The sequence below is a fragment of the Rhinoderma darwinii genome, chromosome 8 (genome assembly GCF_050947455.1).
Source record: "Rhinoderma darwinii isolate aRhiDar2 chromosome 8, aRhiDar2.hap1, whole genome shotgun sequence".
Classification (NCBI taxonomy): domain Eukaryota; kingdom Metazoa; phylum Chordata; class Amphibia; order Anura; family Rhinodermatidae; genus Rhinoderma; species Rhinoderma darwinii.
In genome coordinates, this window is record NC_134694.1 from 76,470,772 (window position 1) to 76,496,140 (window position 25,369).

A 25,369-nucleotide genomic window follows, 5' to 3' on the forward strand; every position below is an offset into this window, starting at 1 on the left:
ACCCCTGCCTTATAGGTTTGTACGGCTTAAAACTACAGCTCCCAGCATGGCCCGAACAGTGGTAAGGTTATGCTGGGAGTTGCTGTTTCGCAAAAAAAATCATATCATATTCAAACCACCCATTATCTCACAAAAAACAAATACTTTACTCATATTATACTCACATTATCCCGTTCCCGAGCTGTCCATTGGCAATACAGATGTTGGTGCCGATCTGCTGGAGCTTTATGGAGCAGGCCTGCTGGGACTGAACGACGCAAGCGGCGCGATGATGTCATCTTACCGCTTGCGTCGTTGAAATGTGCTGATTGGCAGGGCAGAATGACTTGCCCCGCCAATCAGCGCTTTTCAACAACGGAAGCGTCATCGCGCTGCTAGAATCATTGAATGTCGCTGATTGGCAAATGATTTTGCCCTGCCAATCAGCACCCGTACCCTACCATTCAGCGCTTATGCATGTAATTATATCTGCATCCTATAGACACAGGTACAATTAGTGCAGGAGGGGGTGGCGGCAGCTGGTTTCAGTGGCGCCGACGACCCCTCAGAGAGGTAGATGGCCGCCGCCTGAGGCTGAGAAGCTCATCTCGCCTCATGGATGATGCGGTCCTGATTAAAACATAAGTGCGCAAACACGAGCCAGATTATACGTCTTTATACTAAAAAAACTAATAAAGATCTAGAATGGATACAAGACTTGGTTGCTAATGTGGTCATTTTGCATGTACTTACTATTATAATTTTTTCTAGGAAACGAGTAGAATAAATGCGTTACACTGCTTTATTTCTTTTAGCACAGAGCATCATTTTTCTGTTACGCCACACAAACTGTTGACTGTGGCCACTGTTAGATGGCCGATCGATGTATACACCTGTATAGGCTCTTAATGACCTAAATAGTAGCTGCATAGAGATTGGTCCCAACTGTGGGCAACATTGTAACACACTACAGGTACACATTAAACACTACAAACACACATGAATATTATTAAAGTAAATACATATACATATACAATAGAACAAAAACCAAAAGTTTCACTGACCTTGCCGTTGCACCACCTATCAGTACAATACCAACAGTCATTAGTGGGCAGTGGTTATATCCGAAGACCCTTTGATAGCCTAACTTCTATCTAGCATCTCAATATTCACGTGACCACCTACTTGAAAACTTGTACATGGTGGTAGACAGTATCCACATGAGCCAGCCTGCAATAATAAAAGCCTCTGCCTGGATGTTTGCACCATTAATTTTACCATTCTCTACTGCAGGCTATGGAGGTCACAGGTACATACACAGCATATATTATATAATCAGATGGACTTTAGTGCTCTAATTTCTTATGTCCACATGTGACAACGGATGCACACATTTGTAATGTCCTCTTCTGTATTTTACAAAAGAAGTCATTGGGCAGGATGGATGCAGTACATCAGTTTGTATCAATTGTTTCATTTCTCACTAAATGAAATCAAGGACATAAAAACAAATAATAAATAATTCTGTAAAAAAAAAACACAAAAAAACCTGATGATGATGTAACTAATGAATACTGATGTGAACTCGTGCACTTTGGCATCAGTTTGAGTCCGATAGAAAGTTTTAGACTCAGACAACAGATCCATCATGGTACTTTTTATTTTTAAAAAACATTGAATTTTCTTTTTTTAGTGGAAAGGGTCTAAAATATTGGGTATTATACTGAATATGAAACAAATGGCCACTGTAATAGTTATACCTTTCTAGCCTAAAGCCCTATTTGTACAGCATTCTGACTACTTTATATTCTGCCAATTGGTTATTTTGCTTAGTCTAAGTCTGATCGACTTTGTTTTACTATGGGCATATCTCTTGTTGCTTATGGTTTGATCAATTTTTTTCTAATTTTTAAAGCTTGTTTGTGTGTCTTTTTTGTGCTATTCTTGTAACAAATATTGTGCATCACCTACTATCTGATAAACAAGCATTTTCTGATAGATAGAACATTTTCCTCTGTGCCCAGCTTGCACTTGTACTATATTTTAGATGTATTTCCTGTGGTGCCTTCCATATATTTCTTAATGCTCTTTTCATTCAGAGATGATCTTCATCATACGGTTACTTGAATTACTTTCACCTTCCTGTCAGTCTGAACCAGTATGACCATTCTCCGACATTAACAAGACATTTTCCTCACAATTCACTGGTCTGTTCGAGGCTGTATCACAGAACACATTTGAAGTCTAGCCAGAATTTTTATTGCATCGTTGACCTATTTAGACCCAGTTCTAGGCTTGGCAGATCAAGCTTAGCAGATTTTATATGTGTGGACAAGAAATAGTTTAAAGCTTGGCTAACTGATAGTAATGTCCCTTAGAAACACTGCAAGCTGGCTCATATTCTAAACACCCATCTGGCTTATTCTATAATAGCATTTGCCGAGCTTCCTGGCTACTTCTAAAACACGAAAGTAACCCAAAAATTATCCAATTGAATAATTATTGATTTTTATTTTATTTTTCATAAACACAGGGATTTACAAGCATATCTCTGGAGAGAGTCATGCATGGTGGTGCCAATGTCACTGGATTTCAGATTGTCAATAATGAAAACCCAATAGTGCAGCAGTTTCTACAGAGATGGGTACGTCTGGATGAGAGGGAATTTCCTGAAGCAAGGAATACACCATTAAAGGTATGGTAGTTTTCTGTACTTTTACTGTTATCTAGTAATATAAATCAGTATTCTCTATTTGACTGATACTGCCAACGACCCCTATATTTATCATTTTCTACATTTTGAATAATACAATGATGCAGTGATGTAAAAAGAATACAAATATTAACTGATCGTACTGTACTTATAAAGTCATAAAAGTAAAAATCTAGACAGCAGATGTTAGAAAAAACAATTATTAGATTGCTTTATTTACACCCATTATTTATTTAATAAAATAAGCTAACATTAAATCAGCATGTTAAAAGTTTACAACACTGTTTCCATATTAGTACATAAAACAATATACTGTAGGTGTTAGGTCTCATGCCCACGGCACAGCCAGGTGCACAGATCCTGTATGACCAGCACCTTATTACTGCGTTATTTCTTCTATGGGCGAATACTTCCAAAATACATATTCAACATCCGAGGCTATGATTCTTTTTCTGTCTAATTTCTTCACAGGTACAGTAGGACCTGATAGACTTCTAAGGGTTCTGTATTATGGCCAGTGGCAGATTAAGTAGACCATAGGCCCTGGGCTGTTATCCAAACTTGGGCCCCCCTTCTCCACCGCCGTCCTGTAACTATTGTTAACACTTCCTTTTTTGTCCAGACATTAAGAAATGGGTGTTACTACTCCCCTTGTCAAAAGGCTGTGTCCCCACATACTGACAAGGGGAATAGTAACACTTATTTGTCCTGGACTGCACAAAGTCTTTGTGAAATACAAGGATTTCCTATAATAAACATGTCAGTAGAGATGACAGATTGTCTATAAATCTAGTGACTCACAGGTGATGACGTAGTTTTTTTCCTCTTTTCTTCTACATCCAGTCCAGACTTCATGACGACTTTTCCCGGCCATGACCCATTTCCGCAGAATTTGCCACTCAGATGTCTTTGGCTCCTCACTTTTCCAACATTTCCACACCTATAAACAAAGATAATATTATCATGGTGCCACACACTGTGCCCCTAAATATAATAGCACCAAACACTGCGCCCCTGAATAAAATAGTACAAACACTGTGCCCCTAAATATTATCGCACCATAGACTGCGCCCCTGAATATAATTGTGTCAAACACTGTAGATAGCACCACACACAGCCCCCTGTAAATAGCGCTACACAGTCCTCCCCCTCTGTAAATAGCATCACATAGGCCACCCCCTCTTGTATATAGTGCTACACAGCAATCCCCCTTAGATATAGTGATACACAGCGCTCCCTTCTATATAGTGCTATACGACAATCCCCCCTTGTATATAGTGGTACACAGCATCTCCCCCCCATGGACCTGCAGCTCTTGTAATTGCTCAGTATAATTTCCCCCATAGCTGCCCCCACAGTATATTGCCACCCATAGCTGCCCCCACAGTATAATGCCCTTCATAGCTGCCTCTACACAGTATAATTTTCCCCTTAGCTGACGCTACACAGTATAATGCCCCCATAGCTGCGACACAGTATAATGCCCCATAGCTGTGACACAGTATAATGCCTCCATAGCTGTGACACAGTATAATGCCCCATAGCTGTCCTATACAGTATAATGCCTCTATAGCTGCGACACAGTATAATGCCCCCATAGCTGCGACACAGTATAATGCCCCCATAGCTGTGACACAGTATAATATCTCCATAGCTGCGACACAGTATAATGCCCCCATAGCTGCGACACAGTATAATGCCCCCATAGCTGTGACACAGTATAATGCCCCCATAGCTGCGACACAGTATAATGCCCCTATAGCTGCAACACAGTATAATGCCCCCATAGCTCCAGCAGACGCAGATTCAGTTGGAAGCGGGACAGCGCGGCAGCTAGCAGCGCTGCATAGTTTTTTAAGATTGTGTGCGGTGCGGCCGCCCGAACCGCCCATATTATAATCTGCCATTGATTATGGCAGCGCACAACTCAGAGGTCGTATTGGGCTGTAATATGTAATATGCACTAGCCCTTAATCAAATATTTTGGCTCTTTTTTTGGCTTTAAATCACTTTGGATCTATCAAAATATATATTACATACTCTTGCCAGTATCAAGTCAGTGTCTTGCTCAGGGTTGGACAAACCAGTTGGGTATTTGGCTGGTGCTTGAGGTGCCCCATATGATACAGTCTGAAACACGTATTTCAAATACCAATATTTCTAATTAAAATATAATTTATAATCCCATCACATAAAGTGATGACACATCGCTAGGAAAGTTAGGGGTGCAACTTATGGGGCCCCCACTGTTCCTAAAAATGTAGAAGCCACAGTGCTGGTTTAATGGTGCGACCCCTTTAACAGTGTTCCTGGTGCTCCCAACTACTAACTGTGCAGGGCACTCCAACACCACTCCATTCAGGTGAATGGTACTGTAGCTCCCTGCACAGCTGGTGGCCGAGAAAAACTGTGAAGGGGCCGCAATGTTAAGCTAATGCTGCAGTGTCTTAATTTTCAGGATTGGTGAGGATCCCCCCTAACGGATCAGAATGTGATGGTATATCTTAGCGATTCCATCATTATATGAGATGGGAATAACCCCTTAACACTTTCACTACCAAGGGATCTAAGTATTACCTCATGACTTTGACAGCTTGCTACGGCTAGAATTTAAGGGCTAGAGCTTAGATTTTGGTAGCATATTTAAGTCCCGAATTGTAGCTTTCAAATTTTACGTGCAATATTTGGGCCCAGTACTTGTTTGAAGTCGGGGAGCAGCATGAAAAGTTTAACTTCCTGGTTCCGAGTCACTGTAAGGGAGGGGTGGGAGATGGGAAGCTGTAAGTAAAAGCAGGAACAAAGATCACCACCTGTTAGGACCCTTTTACATGGGCCAGTTATCGATCAAACGAGCGTTCATATGAAGGCTCATTCCTGATCATTGCCCTGTGTAAATAGGACAATGATTAGCCAATGAACAAGCCAACGCTCGTTCATCAGCTGATCGTGTCGCTTATGCAGCAATAAATATTATTGTAGTAACGATCGCTTGTCTCCATACATTACTGATCATAGCCCCTTGTGAAAAGAGCAAACAAGCACCGATCAATGAGCTGTCTCGTTGATAGGCGCTCATTTTTTACGGCCAATATTGTCATTTTTCCGCCTGTACAGGCTCCAGTGATGCCAGGGGACTGATACAAGTACTTTTCTCCCCTCTTATCAATAAGAGAGGCTATGAGCGCTCTAGTTGTCACATTTAGGGGAGTCTTTTTTCCATACTGAGAAGATAAGTAGTTGCATATTTAATCACCCCCTGCACCTCATCAGGACATTTGTCAACTCTGTGATTAAAATTTTAACCGTATGTGAATCTCTGAGATTTTTTGTGTATTCAGTTCTGGTGATATATGATTATATGTGTATGTAGACATAGAAATAAATGGTATGTATGAACTATGCATCTTGAACTTTAGTGTATGGGTGGTGTCGTCCATGTCAGTGTAATGGCAGGAAGGAGGTGAATGGAAAGTGAGCCCTAATCTACCCACCGCCCTGTCCCTGCCTACTTGCAACGACCCGCCCTAGGCGACGAGGTACAACTGGACGGCGGTCCCTACGCTGGCTAAGTGCACAGGAAGACAAACAGGGAACACGCAAGGGAAGGGGCAGTAGCCACGGAACGCCACGAGGAAACGGGGCGGCGAACGAACAGTCAGGACCAGGACGAAGTGAGTACACCCGAGCGGACACGGAGACAGAAGCAAGCCAGGGCAAGCAAAGCAGGTCAAGCAGAACTGCAGCAAGGCAGAAGCACGGCAGAAGCAGGCTGGAGCAAGCAGCAGTGGGGCCAGGAATCCAAAAGAATTACAAGCACTGAGGGAGAGCACAGGGCAGGTAATAAAGGGCAGGGGGCGGAGCTAACTCCGAGAGACCAGGCCGCGATAGGCTCTCCCACTCCTGAGCCTGCCACCCTGGTTGGTGGGAGAAGGTGTCAGTCGAACAGATCTGGCCTCAGGTGTGGATTGATTAATCCCAGGAGTGTAGCTAGATGAAGTACCTGGCAGATCCCTAACAGTACTCCCCCTTTTATGAGGGGCCACCGGACCCTTACTAAGGGGACCCGGTTTAGTGGGGAAGAGGAGGTGGAACCTCCTGATCAATACCCCAGCGTGAACATCACGGGCAGGTACCCAAGTCCTCTCCTCCGGCCCGTATCCTCTCCAATGGACCAGGTACTGGAGGGAGCCCTGGACCATCCTACTGTCCATAATCTTGGCCACCTCGAATTCCACCCCCTCAGGGGTGAGAACGGGAACAGGAGGAATCCTCGAGGGGGACCAGGACGGGGAGCAGCGTTTAAGGAGGGAGGCATGGAAGACGTCATGTATGCGAAAGGATGGGGGGAGCTCCAGACGGAAGGATACAGGGTTGAGGACTCCAATGATCTTATAAGGTCCAATAAATCGGGGAGCAAACTTCCTGGACGGGACCTTAAGGCGCAAGTTCCTGGACGACAACCAGACCAAATCCCCGACGACAAACCGGGGGTTAGCAGAACGTCTACTATCCGCCTGAATCTTTTGTGCGCTCTGGGACGCCTCTAGGTTCTTCTGAACCTGGGCCCAGACAGTGCACAGTTCCCGATGAACCTCCTCTACCTCAGGATTATTGGAACAACCAGGGGAGACGGAGGAGAACCTAGGGTTAAACCCGAAATTACAGAAAAACGGGGAGACCCCTGACGAGTTACTGACCCGGTTATTCAGGGAAAATTCAGCAAGGGGAAGGAATGAGACCCAATCGAATTGACAGTCAGAGATGAAACACCTTAAATATTGTTCCAGGGATTGGTTGGTCCTTTCCGTTTGGCCATTGGTTTCGGGATGGAAGGCGGAGGAGAAGGACAGATCAATCTCCAACTTTTTACAAAAAGCTCTCCAAAATAAGGAAACAAATTGTACCCCTCTGTCAGAAACGATATTGACTGGGGCCCCATGGAGACGCAGGATGTGTTTCACAAACAAAGAAGCTAACGTCTTGGCGTTAGGTAGCTTCTTAAGGGGCACAAAGTGGCACATCTTGCTGAAGCGGTCGACTACCACCCACACCACCGACTTGCCCTGAGATGGAGGCAAATCGGTGATAAAATCCATGGAGATATGGGTCCAAGGTCTCTGGGGAATGGGCAAGGAACGTAGTAGGCCCGCAGGTCGGGACCTAGGGGTTTTGGACCTAGCGCAAACCTCACAAGCGGCGACGTAAGCCCTAACATCTTTAGGCAACCCAGGCCACCAATAGTTTCTGGTAATGAGGTGTTTGGTGCCCAAGATGCCAGGATGACCGGATAGAGCGGAGTCATGGTTTTCCCTGAGTACCCTCAGCCGGTATTGCAGGGGAACAAACAGTTTGTCCCCAGGGACGTTCCCGGGAGCTGCACCCTGATCAGCCGCGATATCAGAAGCTAAATCAGAATCCGTGGCAGAGACGATTATACCAGGGGGTAAAATACAAGCGGGATCCTTCTCGGAAGGAGGATTGGCCATGAAACTACGTGACAGAGCGTCAGCCTTAATATTCTTGGACCCAGCCCTATAGGTAACCAAGAAATTAAATCTGGTAAAGAATAGTGCCCACCGAGCTTGTCTAGGATTAAGCCTCCGGGCCGATTCTAGGAAAACCAGATTCTTGTGATCCGTAAGGACCGTTACCTGGTGTCTGGCCCCCTCCAGGAAGTGCCGCCACTCCTCAAAAGCCCATTTAATGGCTAGAAGTTCGCGGTTGCCAATATCATAGTTACTCTCCGTGGGCGAAAACTTCCTAGAGAAGTAAGCACAGGGGCGGAGATGGGTGAGGGAGCTGGTACCCTGGGACAGGACGGCCCCCACTCCCACCTCGGAAGCGTCAACCTCCACAATAAATGGCTCCTCTTGGTTGGGCTGAATCAGCACGGGGGCCGAGATAAAGCACTTCTTGAGAGTCTCAAAGGCCTGGACGGCCTCAGGGGGCCAATGGAGGACATCGGCACCCTTGCGGGTAAGGTCCGTAAGAGGCTTAGCGACGACCGAGAAGTTGGCAATAAATCTCCTGTAATAGTTGGCGAACCCTAAAAAACACTGTAATGCCTTAAGGGAGGCAGGTTGGACCCATTCCGCCACAGCTTGAACCTTGGCAGGGTCCATGCGGAATTCATGAGGAGTGAGGATTTGCCCTAAAAATGGTATCTCCTGTACCCCAAAGACACATTTTTCAGTCTTAGCAAACAGATTATTCTCCCGAAGGACCTGGAGCACCTTCCTGACATGCTCCACGTGGGAGGACCAGTCCTTGGAAAACACCAGTATGTCATCAAGGTACACAACAAGAAAATTACCCAGGTACTCTCTCAGGATTTCATTAATAAAATTCTGGAAGACAGCAGGGGCATTACACAACCCAAAGGGCATGACCAGGTATTCGAAATGACCCTCGGGTGTGTTGAACGCAGTTTTCCACTCATCCCCCTCTTTGATGCGGATAAGGTTATATGCCCCCCGTAGATCGAACTTAGAAAACCATTGGGCTCCCTGAACCTGATTAAAAAGATCCGGAATCAAAGGAAGTGGGTACTGGTTCCTTACGGTGACCTTATTCAGGTTACGATAATCAATGCACGGCCTAAGACCACCATCCTTCTTCCCCACGAAGAAGAAGCCAGCACCTACAGGAGAAGTCGAGGGGCGAATGAAACCCTTGGCCAGGCATTCTTGGATATACACCCTCATCGCTTCACGTTCAGGACATGAAAGATTAAATATCCTACCCTTAGGAAGCTTGGCACCAGGCACCAAATCGATAGCGCAATCGTAATCTCTATGGGGGGGCAACACCTCGGAGGCCTCCTTAGAAAACACATCGGCGAAGTCCTGAACAAACTCAGGAAGTGTGTTTACCTCCTCCCGGGGAGAAATAGAGTTAACAGAAAGACATGACATCAGACATTCATTACCCCATTTGGTGAGATCCCCAGTATTCCAATCAAATGTGGGATTATGCAACTGCAACCAGGGAAGGCCTAAAACCAGATCAGACGATAATCCCTGCATCACCAGTACAGAGCACTGCTCCAAATGCATGGAGCCAACCAGGAGTTCAAAAACAGGAGTATGCTGAGTAAAATAACCATTAGCAAGGGGTGTTGAGTCGATTCCTACTACAGGGATAGGATAAGGTAAATCAATACAAGGCATCTTTAGAGACATAGCAAATTCCACAGACATGATATTAGCAGATGAGCCAGAATCCACGAAAGCACTGCCCGTGGCAGACCGGCCAGCAAACGAGACCTGAAAGGGAAGCAAAATTTTATTGCGTTTCACATTAACGGGAAATACCTGTGCGCCCAAGTGACCTCCCCGATGATCACTTAGGCGCGGAAGTTTTCCGCCTTCTTATTCTTGCGCCTGGGACAGGTGTTCAGTAGATGCTTGTCGTCCCCACAGTAGAAGCAGAGACCATTCATTCTGCGAAACTCCCTACGTTGTCGAGGGGACATGGAGGCCCCGAGTTGCATAGGTACCTCCGAGTCCTCCGTGGAGGGGCGAGGAGACGGGACCTCGGGGGGAATCGCAGAAAAGTCAGAGGGGAGCACACTGAAGCGTTCTAGCTGACGTTCCCTGAGACGTCGGTCAAGTCGTACTGCTAGGGCCATAACCTGGTCAAGGGAGCCAGGCGAGGGGTAGCTAACCAGCAGATCCTTCAGGGCGTCAGATAATCCTAACCTAAACTGGCACCTTAGGGCCGGATCGTTCCACTGAGAAGCTACGCACCACTTCCTAAAATCAGAACAGTATTCCTCAACCGGTCTTCTACCCTGACGTAAGGTCACCAGCTGACTCTCGGCTAAAGCAGTCCTGTCAGTCTCGTCGTAAATGAGTCCGAGGGCAGAGAAAAAACGATCAACAGAGGAAAGTTCAGGGGCGTCAGGAGCCAAGGAGAAGGCCCACTCTTGGGGCCCTTCCTGGAGTCGGGATATGATGATACCCACCCGCTGGTTCTCGGAACCTGAGGAGTGGGGCTTTAGGCGGAAATACAGTCTGCAACTCTCCCGGAAGGAGAGAAACGTCTTACGGTCCCCTGAAAACCGGTCAGGTAACTTGAGGTCGGGTTCTAGAGGTGAGGTGAGGGGTACTACTAAAGCAGCGTCACCCTGATTGACCCTTTGGGCCAGGGCCTGGACCTGTAGGGAGAGGCCCTGCATCTGCTGGGTCAGGGTCTCAAGGGGGTCCATGATAGCGTCAGCGTAGGAGAAATGGTAGACTAGGTAAGGGCTTGTAATTATGTAATGGCAGGAAGGAGGTGAATGGAAAGTGAGCCCTAATCTACCCACCGCCCTGTCCCTGCCTACTTGCAACGACCCGCCCTAGGCGACGAGGTACAACTGGACGGCGGTCCCTACGCTGGCTAAGTGCACAGGAAGACAAACAGGGAACACGCAAGGGAAGGGGCAGTAGCCACGGAACGCCACGAGGAAACGGGGCGGCGAACGAACAGTCAGGACCAGGACGAAGTGAGTACACCCGAGCGGACACGGAGACAGAAGCAAGCCAGGGCAAGCAAAGCAGGTCAAGCAGAACTGCAGCAAGGCAGAAGCACGGCAGAAGCAGGCTGGAGCAAGCAGCAGTGGGGCCAGGAATCCAAAAGAATTACAAGCACTGAGGGAGAGCACAGGGCAGGTAATAAAGGGCAGGGGGCGGAGCTAACTCCGAGAGACCAGGCCGCGATAGGCTCTCCCACTCCTGAGCCTGCCACCCTGGTTGGTGGGAGAAGGTGTCAGTCGAACAGATCTGGCCTCAGGTGTGGATTGATTAATCCCAGGAGTGTAGCTAGATGAAGTACCTGGCAGATCCCTAACAGTCAGGCTCTGCATTATTCAGAATTTTAGCCACAAACATGAATTTGTATGCATTATTTTTACAAACTGTTACGCTTTTATGCAAAATATACCCATGAGTGTATATAGATAGATAGATAGATAGATAGATAGATAGATAGATAGATAGATAGATAGATAGATAGATAGATAGATAGATAGATAGATAGATAGATAGATAGATGAACAAAAATATCTAGCAGTACCGGTGTATGGTGGGTGCAAATCCTCAGGAACAGACCACGCTCCAAACTTGATAATATTCAAAAAATAGGCAGCACTCCGCAATAAATGTGAAAAAAGGGTACTTTTATTGCCCCCTGTGCAACGTTTCAGCTCTGTCCTCTAGAGCCTTTCTCAAGCCTCTAGAGTAGTGAACGAGCCGAGACAAACCAGGAGAGAACGAGGTACAGAACGCTGAGCAGGAGAGTGGTCAGAAAGCCAAGGTCAATACAAGCAGAGGATGAGTAGTACAAGCCGCAGCAGCAAGCCAGGAAACACGCATAGAAGAATCACAGGCAAAGGAGGAACAGGAAAGGCATGTATAAATAGACAGTGGGCGGGAACTAGCTCCGTCTGGCCAGCCTGTGATAGGCTCTCCCACTCCTAAGCCTGCCATCCTGAGTGGTGGAAGATGGAGTCAGTCTCACAGACATACAAGCAGGTGCAGACTGATTGCCCACAGGAGTCGACACAGAAGCTGTGTCTGGCAAATCCTTTACACTTATGTTTTATTTGTGTTTGTAAAAAGTGTGAAAATTGTCTTGGCAGGAAAAGGGTTAAAATATTTATAGTGACATCTGGTGCTGCTAACCTGTTATATATCCACACAAATGTTAACATGAGTATTCAGTCTTTTGACATGAATTAATGCAATTACTTGATATAAGCTTGATGTCTACAATTCTATGTCATTTAATTTATGCTCTGCAAAATCGAATCAAATTCTAGATAATATTTCCTGATTCTTTTTTGCAGGGGCTAAATTGTTTGTATGATTAATTTCCTTTAATAACCTAAGTAGTCACATAACTTACATAAAGTATTTTAAGAAGTATTTCAGAAAGCTCTAAAACATTGACCCGTCATAAATCCTTTATACATTGTCACCTCCAATGAACATGAAGATATTTTGCTGTTTCCATTAATCTATTAGACCTGATAGTATCTTTCTGGTCTTTCTGGCAATGAGAGATATCTTTAGATGCCAATCTTATATAGTTTTTAAGTTTGACTAAGGACATTTATGAATTCCAGTAAATATCTTTCACCTTTGTAATCTTTAATGGAGAAAATGGAAATATATTTGTGTATCATAAGTTTGTAAATAAATAACATACAAGATACAGTATATTTTTATATATATTTGTACATATAGGACATACAGAAGACAGTAGTTAGGGTGTATTTACACGTCGCAGTCAAACCACATTATTTTTTGCTGCGATTTTGCAAATAACTGCTGCAAAACCTGCAATGTGACCCCACCGTGTGAATACACCCTAAAGTTTTCATTTAAGCGAACTTCGGTATCATATTTTCGAATTCCCCAGACAAAGTAAACGTCCATTTTATTTTTTGTTTTAATCTAAATAAGTTCGAAAGGCTGGGTTCACACGTGGCGGAATTTCACTTGAATTCCGCTGCGGACACTCCGCAGCGTTAATCCGCAGCGGAGCCGTTTCTCCATTGACTTCCACTTAAATTTAGAAGTGTTCGTTTAGACGATGCGTAAAATTCCGCTGCGGAGCATAGGCTGCGGAGCGGAATTTGGTGGTGTCCGCAGCATGCTCTGTTGCGGAGCAGTGGCGGACTGGTTGCGGACTCATGGCGGAATTTCTCCATTGACTTCAATGGAGATTCTAAATTCCGCAATGAAGTCCGCAGCTGTCATGCACATGTTATGTGTGCTGCGGATGCGTCTTGCTTTTTTAACATGACATTTCTTCATTCTGGCTGGACCTATGTATTTCTAGGTCTACAGCCAGACTGAGGAAGTCAATGGGGCTCCCGGAATTACGGGAGCGTTGCTAGGAGACGTCAGTAAATAGTCACTGTCCAGGGTGCTGAAAGAGTTAAGCGATCGGCAGTAACTGTTTCTTCACCCTGGACAGTGACTACCGATCCCAATATACAGCAACCTGTAAAAAAATAGAAGTTCATACTTACCGAGAACTCCCTGCTTCTGTCTCCAGTCCAGCTTCCCAGGATGACGTTTCAGTCTAAGTGACGGCTGCAGCCAATCACAGGCTGCAGCGGTCACATGGACTGCCGCGTCATCCAGGGAGGTAGGGCTGGATGCCGAAAGAGGGACGCGTCACCAAGACAACGGCCGGTAAGTATGAAATTCGTTTACTTTCACTAGGGAAAGTGCTGTCACTTCTCTCTATCCTGCACTGATAGAGAGAAGGGAAGCACTTTTTCCGCAGTCCGCAGCAGCTAGTCCGCATCAATTTACTGCACATTTTGGGCAGATCCGCAGCCGTAATCCGCAACCCGGATTAAGTGCGGCATTGATGCGGACAGTTGCGGAGGAAATCCGCCACGTGGGGGCATGCCCAAATTCTGTGCTGAACTAGTTTTCTTTTAATATCTTTCTAGCGGTGAGACCTCTATTTGCCTGATACAGAACTATAAATTCCCTGCATAGACATAGATCAAAAACATAGGGGTAGATTTACTATTGGTGCTCAGCAGAAAAGGGACGTGTATTAAGATGGGCCAAATTTTGGTGCAAAAAAGTGGTCTAAAGTAAGCCAACCAAGTGTTAGTATAAACTTATACAAAAGAGTCTAAAGATGTGCCAAATTTATCATCCAGAATGAATCACTGTGATTAATTTAGCGCCTCTAGTCTAATTCTTAGGTATCTGAGCTAAAGTCAGTATTCTTTAATATATTCTGCAATATTTTTGCAGTCTGCAGCCGCTACTAGGGGAAGTGTAGTAGTTTAATACATACTGCTATACATTGAGCTCAATAATAAAACAATGCGCAGAGAGCTCCAAAGCTCCTTCTAGTGGCTACTGCAGAGCGCCAGAATGTTTTTTTTAAATCTATGTCTATTCAGGGTATTGGAATGTTAGAAATGGAGCTCCAAACGCTATAAAGAGAAGTTGATAAAGTGTTTAAAAGGCAAACATACACTTAGAAGGAAAACTTGAACAAGTGGTATCAAAAAGTACTACTACATCAGTGTTCACATCCTATTTGCTGCTATTCAAGTCCATCGGGACATGGACAGAGATTTTGATCTGCACAATGGACCTCATTTATCAACGGAAAACTGATCTTGTTACCTAGATCAACCAATTACAGTGCAGCTTTCTTTTTTCCAAAGCAGTTGGTGACATGAAAGCTGAGCTTTGATTGGTTATTATAGGCATCAAAGACAGCTTTCTGCTCCATAGTTTTGATAAATGTAGCCCAATATCCCTATTACCCTATTACCAAAGCATAAAAAGAGAGATTTATTGTCATGAGGACTTAGAAGGTATTCTCACAGGCAGTCACTAAATTTGGTTTCTGACATCAGCGCAGGAATAAGGTATTTTAAAATATCACATTTATAAAATGTTATTGAACTTGTGGGAGTTTTCTTATAATACATTAAAGTTAAGTATTTTATACCTCTCATGTCATATGTATCTGTAATATTTTCTTATTTACTTTGTTTAGTATACATCAGCGCTCACCCATGATGCTGTATTAGTAATAGCGGAGGCTTTTCGATACCTAAGAAGGCAACGAGTGGATGTGTCAAGACGGGGAAGTGCTGGAGACTGCCTGGCAAATCCTGCAGTTCCTTGGAGCCAAGGGATAGACATAGAAAGAGCTTTAAAGATGGTAAATATGCAATGCCTGTCTGTATAGTGGCTTGTTCATGTGATGGCTGAAAACATGAAAACATAATTTTCTTGTTAAAATTCAAACAGTTCTTTTCATAATTTACAGAACATCTATCCTTGCTTTGAACCTTCGGTTACCAATCTTATAATCTACTAGTTTATGTGTTAAATATAAACATATAAAATATCAGTGCTATAGCGCTTTGATAAAAAAAAATTCTATATCTTAATTATATACAGAATTCTCAATTTTTCTTGGAATGCTCTAAAACATTATTCACTGTATAACTGATACAACAAAATTGTGCTCCCACAATATAGGAAAATTGGGGGGAGGAGTTTACTGTTTATTATGACTCAGAGTCCCTGAGTGAGGCGTGCCGCTGATATCAATGCGAGCATGCTTCCGTGGTGTACAGCAGAATACCTGCTCTTGAATTAATATCGCTGGCATCCCGGCCAGAGTGACCAAGTACAGACCCCTGATGATAAGTACAAGAAACGCGTAGGGTCGGGTTAGTGAGGAATTGTAGCATTGGGGACAGTGTGAATTATTGTATCCTTTAACACTGGGAGTTCCAGGTGCGGTTATCGCGGGCTCTAGTGTGTTTCAAGGTTTATACTACTGTTATGCCCATGGTTATGTGCTGATTCCGGTTTGATATCTGTTATAAACATACTGAGTCATAGAGGGTTCGCAATGGTATCAGGACTCAGTAGTTTACTGTTTAATACGTTTTTAATACACACGGTGGGGCTTTTGTCACAATGGTGATTGTACCCCTGTTTTAAGAGAGTTATCTAAATAAACTTATATTTTACTCATATCACTTCAGTGAATCCAATGCTCTAAAACATGAAATTAATATTGACAAAAAATAGATTGTATTAAGAAAGCCTATTTGAATAACTAAACATCCCATGAGGTGGGCACCCAATTTAGTAGTGAAAAAAATATAACATTAATATGTAGCAAATATTCACAAATATAAAATGTATCCTTCTTCATCCTTGGAATTAAAAAAAAATGTCTTCACCCACAGGCAAGTAAAGCTAAACCCCAGGTACATGTGTCTGAAGATACATTGTCTCTCCACCATCCGGTACTCCGCCACCCTTGACTGTAATTTATCTTCTCTTCATTAAGCGATTGTGCCCCAAATGGTTCTGAACATGCCCATGTTGTCAAGTAGGGTAATGTCACCTTTACCATCATTTCACAAAGATGCATTTTGATATTAGTTCCTTTTTCAAATTTATCTATCGCTGCTATAAAAATTTATTAGGATTGGTTAAGGTCCAATTCCTAGGTTTCATCTCCACCCTTTTCCTAAATAAAGTAGGATCTTATATTGTTAAAAGTGTCATGATTCCTACAGTACTAAGGAATAAGAAGCTATGACAGACTGCTAATTCAGAAAATGATTGATTATTGATTCCATGATGCAATGTGGAGTCAAACTCCAATGTTTAGCTTGTTTTCTCATATCTTCTAGATAAAGACTGTCTAGTCCTGCAGCGCTGACAACAATGTGCCTTGAAAGTTGTCAGTTTTAACAAATAGTTGGAAGGTTCCTAAAGGGAATGTGTCGCTAGAATTTTTTATTATTATTATTATTCAGTTAAACAATTAGTATTTGAGTGATTACATTGTTTTAATTTTTTTATTTTTTTCACAAGTCAGGAAATATTATAAATTAGATTCTAATTTATAACATTTCTATGTGCTGGGCACTAGAGGGAGCAGTTCCCAAAATTGCAGCATGGTCACTGTGGTAAAGCAACCTCATTGATTTATGCTGCAAATTTGGGGTGGACACACTCTCCTCTAGTGTCCTCACACAATCCCCCTCCCTTCTTCTGGCTAGTGCCAGGAGAAGGAAGGGTTTGAATCTTCAAACCTCCTACACTGTGTTCCGCCATTTTCTGAGCGACTGCACAGTGTAGGAGGATTAGATACAGGGCTCAGCAGACAGTATCACATGCACATAATACACACATCACATACATGAATATAATACACACATCACATACACGAACATAAATTACCTGCCGCCTCCGCTGGTCTACGCTCCTATTCCTTGTGCCTGAACATACGGCCGGAGGCAGCGGCCGGAAGTCGTCATCTTACTGCCCGGCAGTGGCTTCCGGTCGACATGAAAATGGCGCTGGATTTCACTCTGCGAACGAACTTCGTTTTGGTCTGTGTGGGATTTTATTTAAAGCAATATAATAAATAAATACAAATCATGACACCTTCCCTTTAAGTTTAATATAAAACTAAAATCATTTTTTTAGAAGTGGGGAAACACGTAACATATTGCACAATACAAATGCCGTTTTTTCAAACTTTTATGAGCAATGTGACAAATATATGGTGCTCCTATAGGATGTATACTTAGAGAAAACTCCGCCTTTAGCTACTATTGAAACGAATGCAAAGAAAAATTGGTGCATTTGCCCATAGCGACCACTCAGGTCGCAGCTTTATTTTTCAAGGGGCCTGAGAAAAATGAGAGTTAGAATTTTATTAGTTGCTATGAGCAGCTGCTCCACTTGCCTGTTGCACTAGTTTTAATAAATCTGCTCCTATATCTCAATGATATAGAGTCATGACTGATGAAAACATTGGTGAGGTTCTGTGTATTCCTACAATTATTCCCAGAAGAAAAAAAATTGCAGGACACTATAAAGTACAAAATACATGCACAGCATTTTTTGAGGAAATGTGCATTTGCTGAATGTGAATGAGAATTGTAATCACAATGTCATTTTGAAGAGAGGGAGCTGAACATGGTATTCCTTGTTTATTATGGTCAACTGTTAGATTTAGGCTTATAATGTATTATATAAACAAAGCCCATTGAATAATAGACAATTATAGAAAACATAATCGTCACAGTTGTATAGTTGGGTAGATAGTGTCTGGATGTTGCAGAGTTATGAGAAACATGGGAGAGGTAGTTCCCCAACATCTGCCGTGACAAAGGTTGCTGTAATGATTCCTTGACTAATTAGAGGCAATTATTCTGATGTATTTATATTCACATAAAACAAAGACTGATTATAAAAGCGAGCAATCTAGCGTGATGTGCAGCTTATGTATGCAAGTTTTATTTGGCTTTGTTTTGGAAGAGGCAAAGTAAATAAAAAGATAGCAGATTGTAAAAGGATTTGTGAAGCATGATGATTTCCAATCTGCAAGTCTTGTGTTTTCAGATTCACAGCACAAACTGATCCTTATGGAAAGAGACATGTTTGCAGTATTGGCCAGCTGAGTAGAAAGCTATGATTCCTTGATCAAATATAATACTTTACATTGCAATATTTAGCATATCCACATCCAAAACCGTTACATTATATGTGTAATTTATAGTATTGGATTGATCTGCACTTCATGAAACTGATTACTAGGACCAGTTGCAGTTACTAGTTATTCAATGTCAGGAGTTAAGCTATATGGGGGGCAGAGATAACAATCACACCTAGACCCTGGTGCCTAAGGGCGCCCGCTAGACACCTCGGCCGCCCTCAAAAAGAGATGTATAATAAATAGAACATGGTAGGTGGAGGAGCCTGTTAAAGACCCAGAAGCTTCAAGTTATACCTCTGACTCTGGGTATTTCCTAACATGCAAGTACAAAGAATAGCCCTGGGGGCCTTAAACAAGCCATAGGCTGTCCTTATCATTATGTCAGACCCAGGGCTGACTTCAAGGGCTGACAATTAAAGCTCAAAGGAATTCCCCTTTGCACAGCACCATCATCAGTATTATTTATAGATTAGAGGTTAAAAAAAAAGACCAGTTAAAAAATGTTTTTACAAGTGCCGCTTCATTAAACAAAAATTGAAATTACGGGAGAACCCGTTTAAATGAAGTATTATACAAACAAGAAGTATCTTACTTATGGCTTTAAGTGTGTCAGGAAAGAGTACCCAGTATGAAAGAAGGTAATATCCATAATGTAGGAAGATGTTATTTTTTCATCACTTGGCATACTGTTCTACAGTCATGTATTTTGCAAGCAGTATGACAGGATTCTGTGGAAATATATATACCATTTTGTGACACATTGAAAGATATAGTATTAGGACGCTTTGAAAAGTCAACAGCATGATGATTTGCATTCAGGTCTGCGAAAGCAAGCAGCCTAGGGAGTCACTTTAATTTCATGCTAGACTGATTATCTATGCTTCACCTTGTAGTATATAATCACATATAAACAATTAATGTATCATAGATCAAATACACAATGCTATTATAAAATATTGTCACGCCTAATAGACCTTGAAAACAGTCAACATACGTGAAGATTTAGACTGTTTAACAATATTTGTCTATTTAAAAATATAAAATATATCGTTGGTACTATTTATTCAATTAGAAATATATAATGTTTGCAAATTTACTGGTGTCATAATAGCATACATGGAATTTATATGTTTAAATAACTCCTGGCTGTTTTATCATATATGTTTATATGTTTATTTCAGGTGCAAGTGCAAGGGATGACTGGGAATATCCAGTTTGATACATATGGAAGAAGGACTAACTACACTATTGATGTGTATGAGATGACGGCTACTAAACCCCGAAAGGTAAGAAACTTCACCAACCATGAATGGACTCTTTAAAGGGACAAGACAACCCCTTGCCATATGCCAAATTAGGACAAATGAATGTCATTGAGGAGAGTCCTCCATTTGGGACCTTTCTCTGCATTCTAAGGTAGAGAGCAGCTAAGTGTCAGTGAGTCCTGCTCTTGTGGACCAAGCCGATGCTTGTATTACATGAACAGTGATTCACTTGAATAGCCTCCATGTAATACTACATTTCCTTTGCAACAGTCTGAAGAAGAAATGTATGGCTGGACACGAATTTCCCCAGTGATAACAATTAATTGCCTGACGTTTCAGAGGGCTAGCTTCCTAAAGGGGCTGGTCATGGTTATGTGACACCCCCTGTAAGTAAAGAGAATATTATGCCTACATTGTGCACTATACCGGAGAAGTTGAGGAGAAGTAGAAACCACCAACAGATGTAAATGCATGCGTTGTTATAAAAATATAAAATTAATACTGAACATTAAACCATACAGTTTTACTATGTCAAATTATTGCATGTCAAGGCTAGCTATTTAACTAGTACATTAGCCAAGAGAGCAACAGTTCAGGCTAAATAAAACCATGTCATTAAACTAGCTGTAGTGCTTTAGTACTGCTCGGTATTTAGCGTACTTCACATCTTTAAGTATCTTCAAGAATCTTGGAAATGAAGCAACAGTTGAAGAATAATCGTCCTTCCGAAATAAGACCTTAAAAAACGCCAAGACCTTAAAAAAGAACACTTTAATATATAGTGGTGCTACATATCCTCTGCTTAGGATTTACAGCTAGACTTTCTTTCACCTGAGGCAAAGATTTAGTTAGGTGTCCCTTCCTCTACCATTTTTATGCTGATGCACGTACATTGATTTGTAGTCTAGCAACTTAAACATCAGTCTGCCCTGCCACTATGCCATGTTGTTATGTCTTTCAAAGCTGACAAAATATGCAAGGCTTCTGATGCAGATGTGAACAAAGCCTTAAAGTGTTCTACTTTTGCAAATCGTTTAACATGCTATAGAGCAGGGTTAGGCAACCTTTTTTGTATGGCGTGCCAATAAAAAACAAAATCAGTGAAGAAGTACTCAGTGTGCCGTGCAAACATTAAAGTAATATAAGACAAACAGTTACGATGTATGTGACATAAACCAATTAATCAGTTAATTAAACTTACATTTCAGTCTGACCCTTGTCCCTGACTTACTTTACACCAGCTGGGGGGTGCACATAGGAGAGACTGCGGCTACTGAACCCCAGCTAGACAGAACTGCACACAGGAGAGACAGCGGTTACTGAACACCAGCTTGGGGGTGCACATAGAGAGACCGCGGCTACTGAACACGAGCTTGGGCGTGTGCACATAGAGAGACAGTGGCTACTGAATACCAGCTTGGGGAGTGCACATAGGAGAGACAACAACTACTAAACATCAGCTTGGAGGGGTGCACATAGGAGAGGCAACAACTACTAAACACCAGCTAGGTGGAACTGCACACAGGAGAGACCGCTGCTACTGAACACCGGCTTTCGGGTGCACATAGGAGAGACCACGGCTACTGAGCACCAGATTTTGGGGTTCACAAAGGCAAGACCGCTGCTACTGAACACCAGCTTGGGTGGGTGCACATAGGAGAGACCACACTACTGAACACCAGTTTGGGGGGGGGGTGCACATAGGAGAACTTTACATTTTTGCTAACTTTTTCTTTTACAGAGCAGTAACTGAACTTTGTACTTGCGGCGCTGATCACAAGGAGAGAGCAGCGCTTCATTATGCACTTGGGGATGTTGATCACCAGGTTAGAGAGCAGTGCTGCATTGTGTGCTTGTCAAGTGTTCAGCAGCGACCAACACAATGAAGCACCGACAAGCACATAACGAAGTGCTGCTCTATCTTACGGTGTTAAGCATAGCCAAGCACACAATCGTGTGCCACAGGGAAGTGTGCCAGCAAACCATGACCCAAGTGCTGTCTGTGGCACTAGTGCCACAGGTTGCTGACCTCTGCTATAGAGGCATATAACCAAAATCAAACCCAAAGTGAGTCATAAAACCATAACTGTACATACTAATAAAAACATGTTTTTATTAAATTCATTAAAATATACAACATGTAAAAATAAGTGATAGATCACCAAAAAAGAAGCAGTATGCACACAAGTTTATACACCTAACAGCAGTAACAATAGGATATGAAGCTAATGAGATATAACAAAGTATATAGGTAAGGGTAAACTAAGAAGATGTTCATAAATAAATGATGTTCAATTGCCAACAAAATTTCATTATGCAGTAAGTGTAAACTGTCTATGGTAACACTATGATGCACGGAATATAACTCAATAATAATAATAATAAGTAATCTAAGTGTAATCAAAGGGTGTGTTTAAAAAAAGACTGCAAATGACTAAAAACATGACTGGATGAATGGCAATAAGGAACTAGTAGTTCCACCATAAGAATGCAAAGGATTGCAAATAGCTCACCTTAACTGAATATCTGTGGTGCGTCTGGTCGCCTCGACGTGCATTTCTAATTAGTTTTTCTCAGGAGGGGTAATGTGTGCCATCATTATTTAAATTGGATAGCTGCAAATCAAATGAAGTGATGCTGACATTTGACATGGGAGCAATAATAGACTAGTACACCTGAGACATCAAGTGCCGCACGTCATGGGGTCTCTCCCCACTCCCCACGTCTGAGCCAGAATGATCGGCGCATGCGCAGTTGCCCCGGCCATGATAGAGGCATTAACCATTCAGCCGACCGGCGTGAGAACAGGAGAAGCCCGTCTTGTTGTGGAAACAGCTGAGAAGGGGCGTCCCCCGGTCATGCGCCTCCATGGGGCCCAATGGCAAAAGCCGATGAGAGGAACAGCCTAAACATGCGCAGAGCTAGCCCAAACAGCGGGGCCGGGAGATAGACCGCAAAACGCGGGCAGGCAAAATTACAATTGGGCAGATGTAAAAGGAAAGTTAAAAATCCTCTACGACATAAAAATAATAAAAAGATAGTGATAAAAGTTGTGAGATACGTGTATATTGGCTGCTTATTACAAGAAGATGATAAATTCTGGATGTATTCAATAAATATAATACAGCATACCAACGATAGTGAAAAAATGTGAATACTTATAGTGACAAATGACATGGACATACACAACAGACAACAATGTCAACTGTACTTAACTACAAAGTATATATATATATATATATATATATATATATATATGTGCCGCATAGCAGCATATAAAATAAAGTGCACAAGTGCTGTGAGGTAAATTATCATGACAAAATGTCATAATAGTTTCAGAATTGCAATGCTAAAGATATTAAAGAATTTAATACTGTATAATAAATAAAACAGGTAGAGCTATAAGAGCTCCAACCTGTAAAATAGCTATAATGTCCAAATGGTGACAACAATACTATAATGAACCGAACAACAACTAGAGGAATAATAAAGTGCCAAAGTGTCTAAAAGATACTGAAAATAAATGACAACGGATACAAAAAATGCAAATACAAAAAAAAAGTGAAAAATACAAAAAGCCCCTATATGATACATTGAAAGGAACAAGATATAATCTAATTACAGCCTGTGGATTGTTAAATTAAAGAAATAACAACATTCTCGTTATTAACCTAATATATGTTAACAAGGGTGCTGCATTATTGGAGATCATATGTCTGGATCGATGTATGCAGGTCCTTAGTTACACCGGATCGCTTCCCTCTGTTTCAAACCCCATTTATCTAGAAAGAGTCTCTGCACGATCTATAATAAATGAGGCTGAAGTTAAAGAAAATATATATAAACAATATATCATGAAATTCTGTTGGCAATTGAACATCATTTATTTATGTACATCTTCTTAGTTTGCCCTTACCTATATAGTTTGTTATATCTCATTAGCTTCATATCCTACTGTTACTGCTGTTAGGTTTATAACCTTGTGTTGTTTTTTGGGTGATCTATCACTTACTTTTATATGTATATTTTAACCAATTTAATAAAAACATATTTTTATTAATATATACATTTATGGTTTTATGGCTCCCTTTGGGTTTGATTTGGTTATATATTTGAGCGGAGTTGCTACCTCGTTCCATTATTTGTTTGGACCATATATATGAATATATAGAGGCATACAGTATTATAACATTTGTATGCTTTGGGACCCTCGATGGTTGCTAGAATAAAGGCTTTCAGCGCAGAAGATTTTTGCAATAATGGTGACTGCTCTTTTATTGAATGGGGCCACTCATAAAGCACCAACCAGGGGAATAGTTATAGGGAGTGCAGATGTAACAGTCACACCATGGCCCTGGTGTCTAAGGGGACCGAAAGGCCCCCCCTGCCACATAAGAAGACACCAGTATTATAAATAGCACATGGTAGATAGGGGGTCCTGTTACAGATTTTGTATTGGAGCCCAGAATTTTCACGTTACACCTCTGACACCAACCATGAAAACTTCACTATGACAGAAGTATTGACAAGACTGGAGGTATACTTTAAGATGATGGAAAATATGTAAACGATGTGTTTCAGTTTAATTGAATTACATGACATATTTATCATTACAGTACTGAGAATGAGATTTTAGATACATGCTAATTATAAATGCAGCTATTTAGTTTCAGCAGGCTTCTAAATTGTCAGCATGTATCGTAGAAGACGCAATTTCGGAGAAATAAAACAGGAAAATATTGTGTCTATGTGACTGCGAGAGTACAAAACAGACCATGAAGCTCGGCAAACTGCTATTTTACACAGGGAACAATGATGTCGCAAAGCACATTGTATAATAAGCGTATATAAGAGTATTTCTGTGCAGAACACCTGGTAATCTTTATCCAAAACACAGGCAATTTCTCAGAAACAGAAAAATATTAATTTATTCTTTGCCAGGTGGCTCTTAACATATTACCTTGAAAAGAGTGATTATCTAAAATCGTGTAGAAGAAAGTAATATAGGAAGTAGAACTATGTTATTATGGCGTTCTCTAATTAAATATGTTTAAAACTTGTAAGAAAAATTTGTGTCCAGGCTCGAATATTTGGTGCATTTGGTTGTGAGGAAATCCTTTGCATATTGTGAATACTCTTTTGCGACCTTTATTGTTAGTTGTGATCTATTTTTAATGAAAGAACTCCCGGCCTAATAGCAATCTCATTTATCATACATCAGCCTCAAATGAGTATACAAGAATACGGTGATGATTTATGACATAATGTGTATTTCTTAGGAACTGTTAAAAGACGCAGCATTATGTAGAACAGTTATGAAAATAAAAAAAATTAAAAGAGCTTACATAAGATTAGAAATAAAAGGCCAGAGAAGAAAATGGATTACATTTCCAAAATTATC

General features: G+C 42.0%; 1 protein-coding gene across 3 annotated transcripts in view; it reads left to right on the plus strand.

The window, feature by feature from the left end:
- Nucleotides 1–25,369, plus strand: part of GRIA3 (glutamate ionotropic receptor AMPA type subunit 3) — a 251,178-nt gene that overhangs the window by 188,074 nt on the left and 37,735 nt on the right. For all 3 annotated transcript variants that reach the window (XM_075835771.1, XM_075835770.1, XM_075835769.1), the window contains exons 6-8: nucleotides 2,513–2,674; nucleotides 15,221–15,388; nucleotides 19,885–19,989. In XM_075835771.1, the coding sequence (XP_075691886.1) occupies nucleotides 2,513–2,674; nucleotides 15,221–15,388; nucleotides 19,885–19,989 (435 nt within the window). The remainder of the gene's footprint in view (nucleotides 1–2,512; nucleotides 2,675–15,220; nucleotides 15,389–19,884; nucleotides 19,990–25,369) is intronic.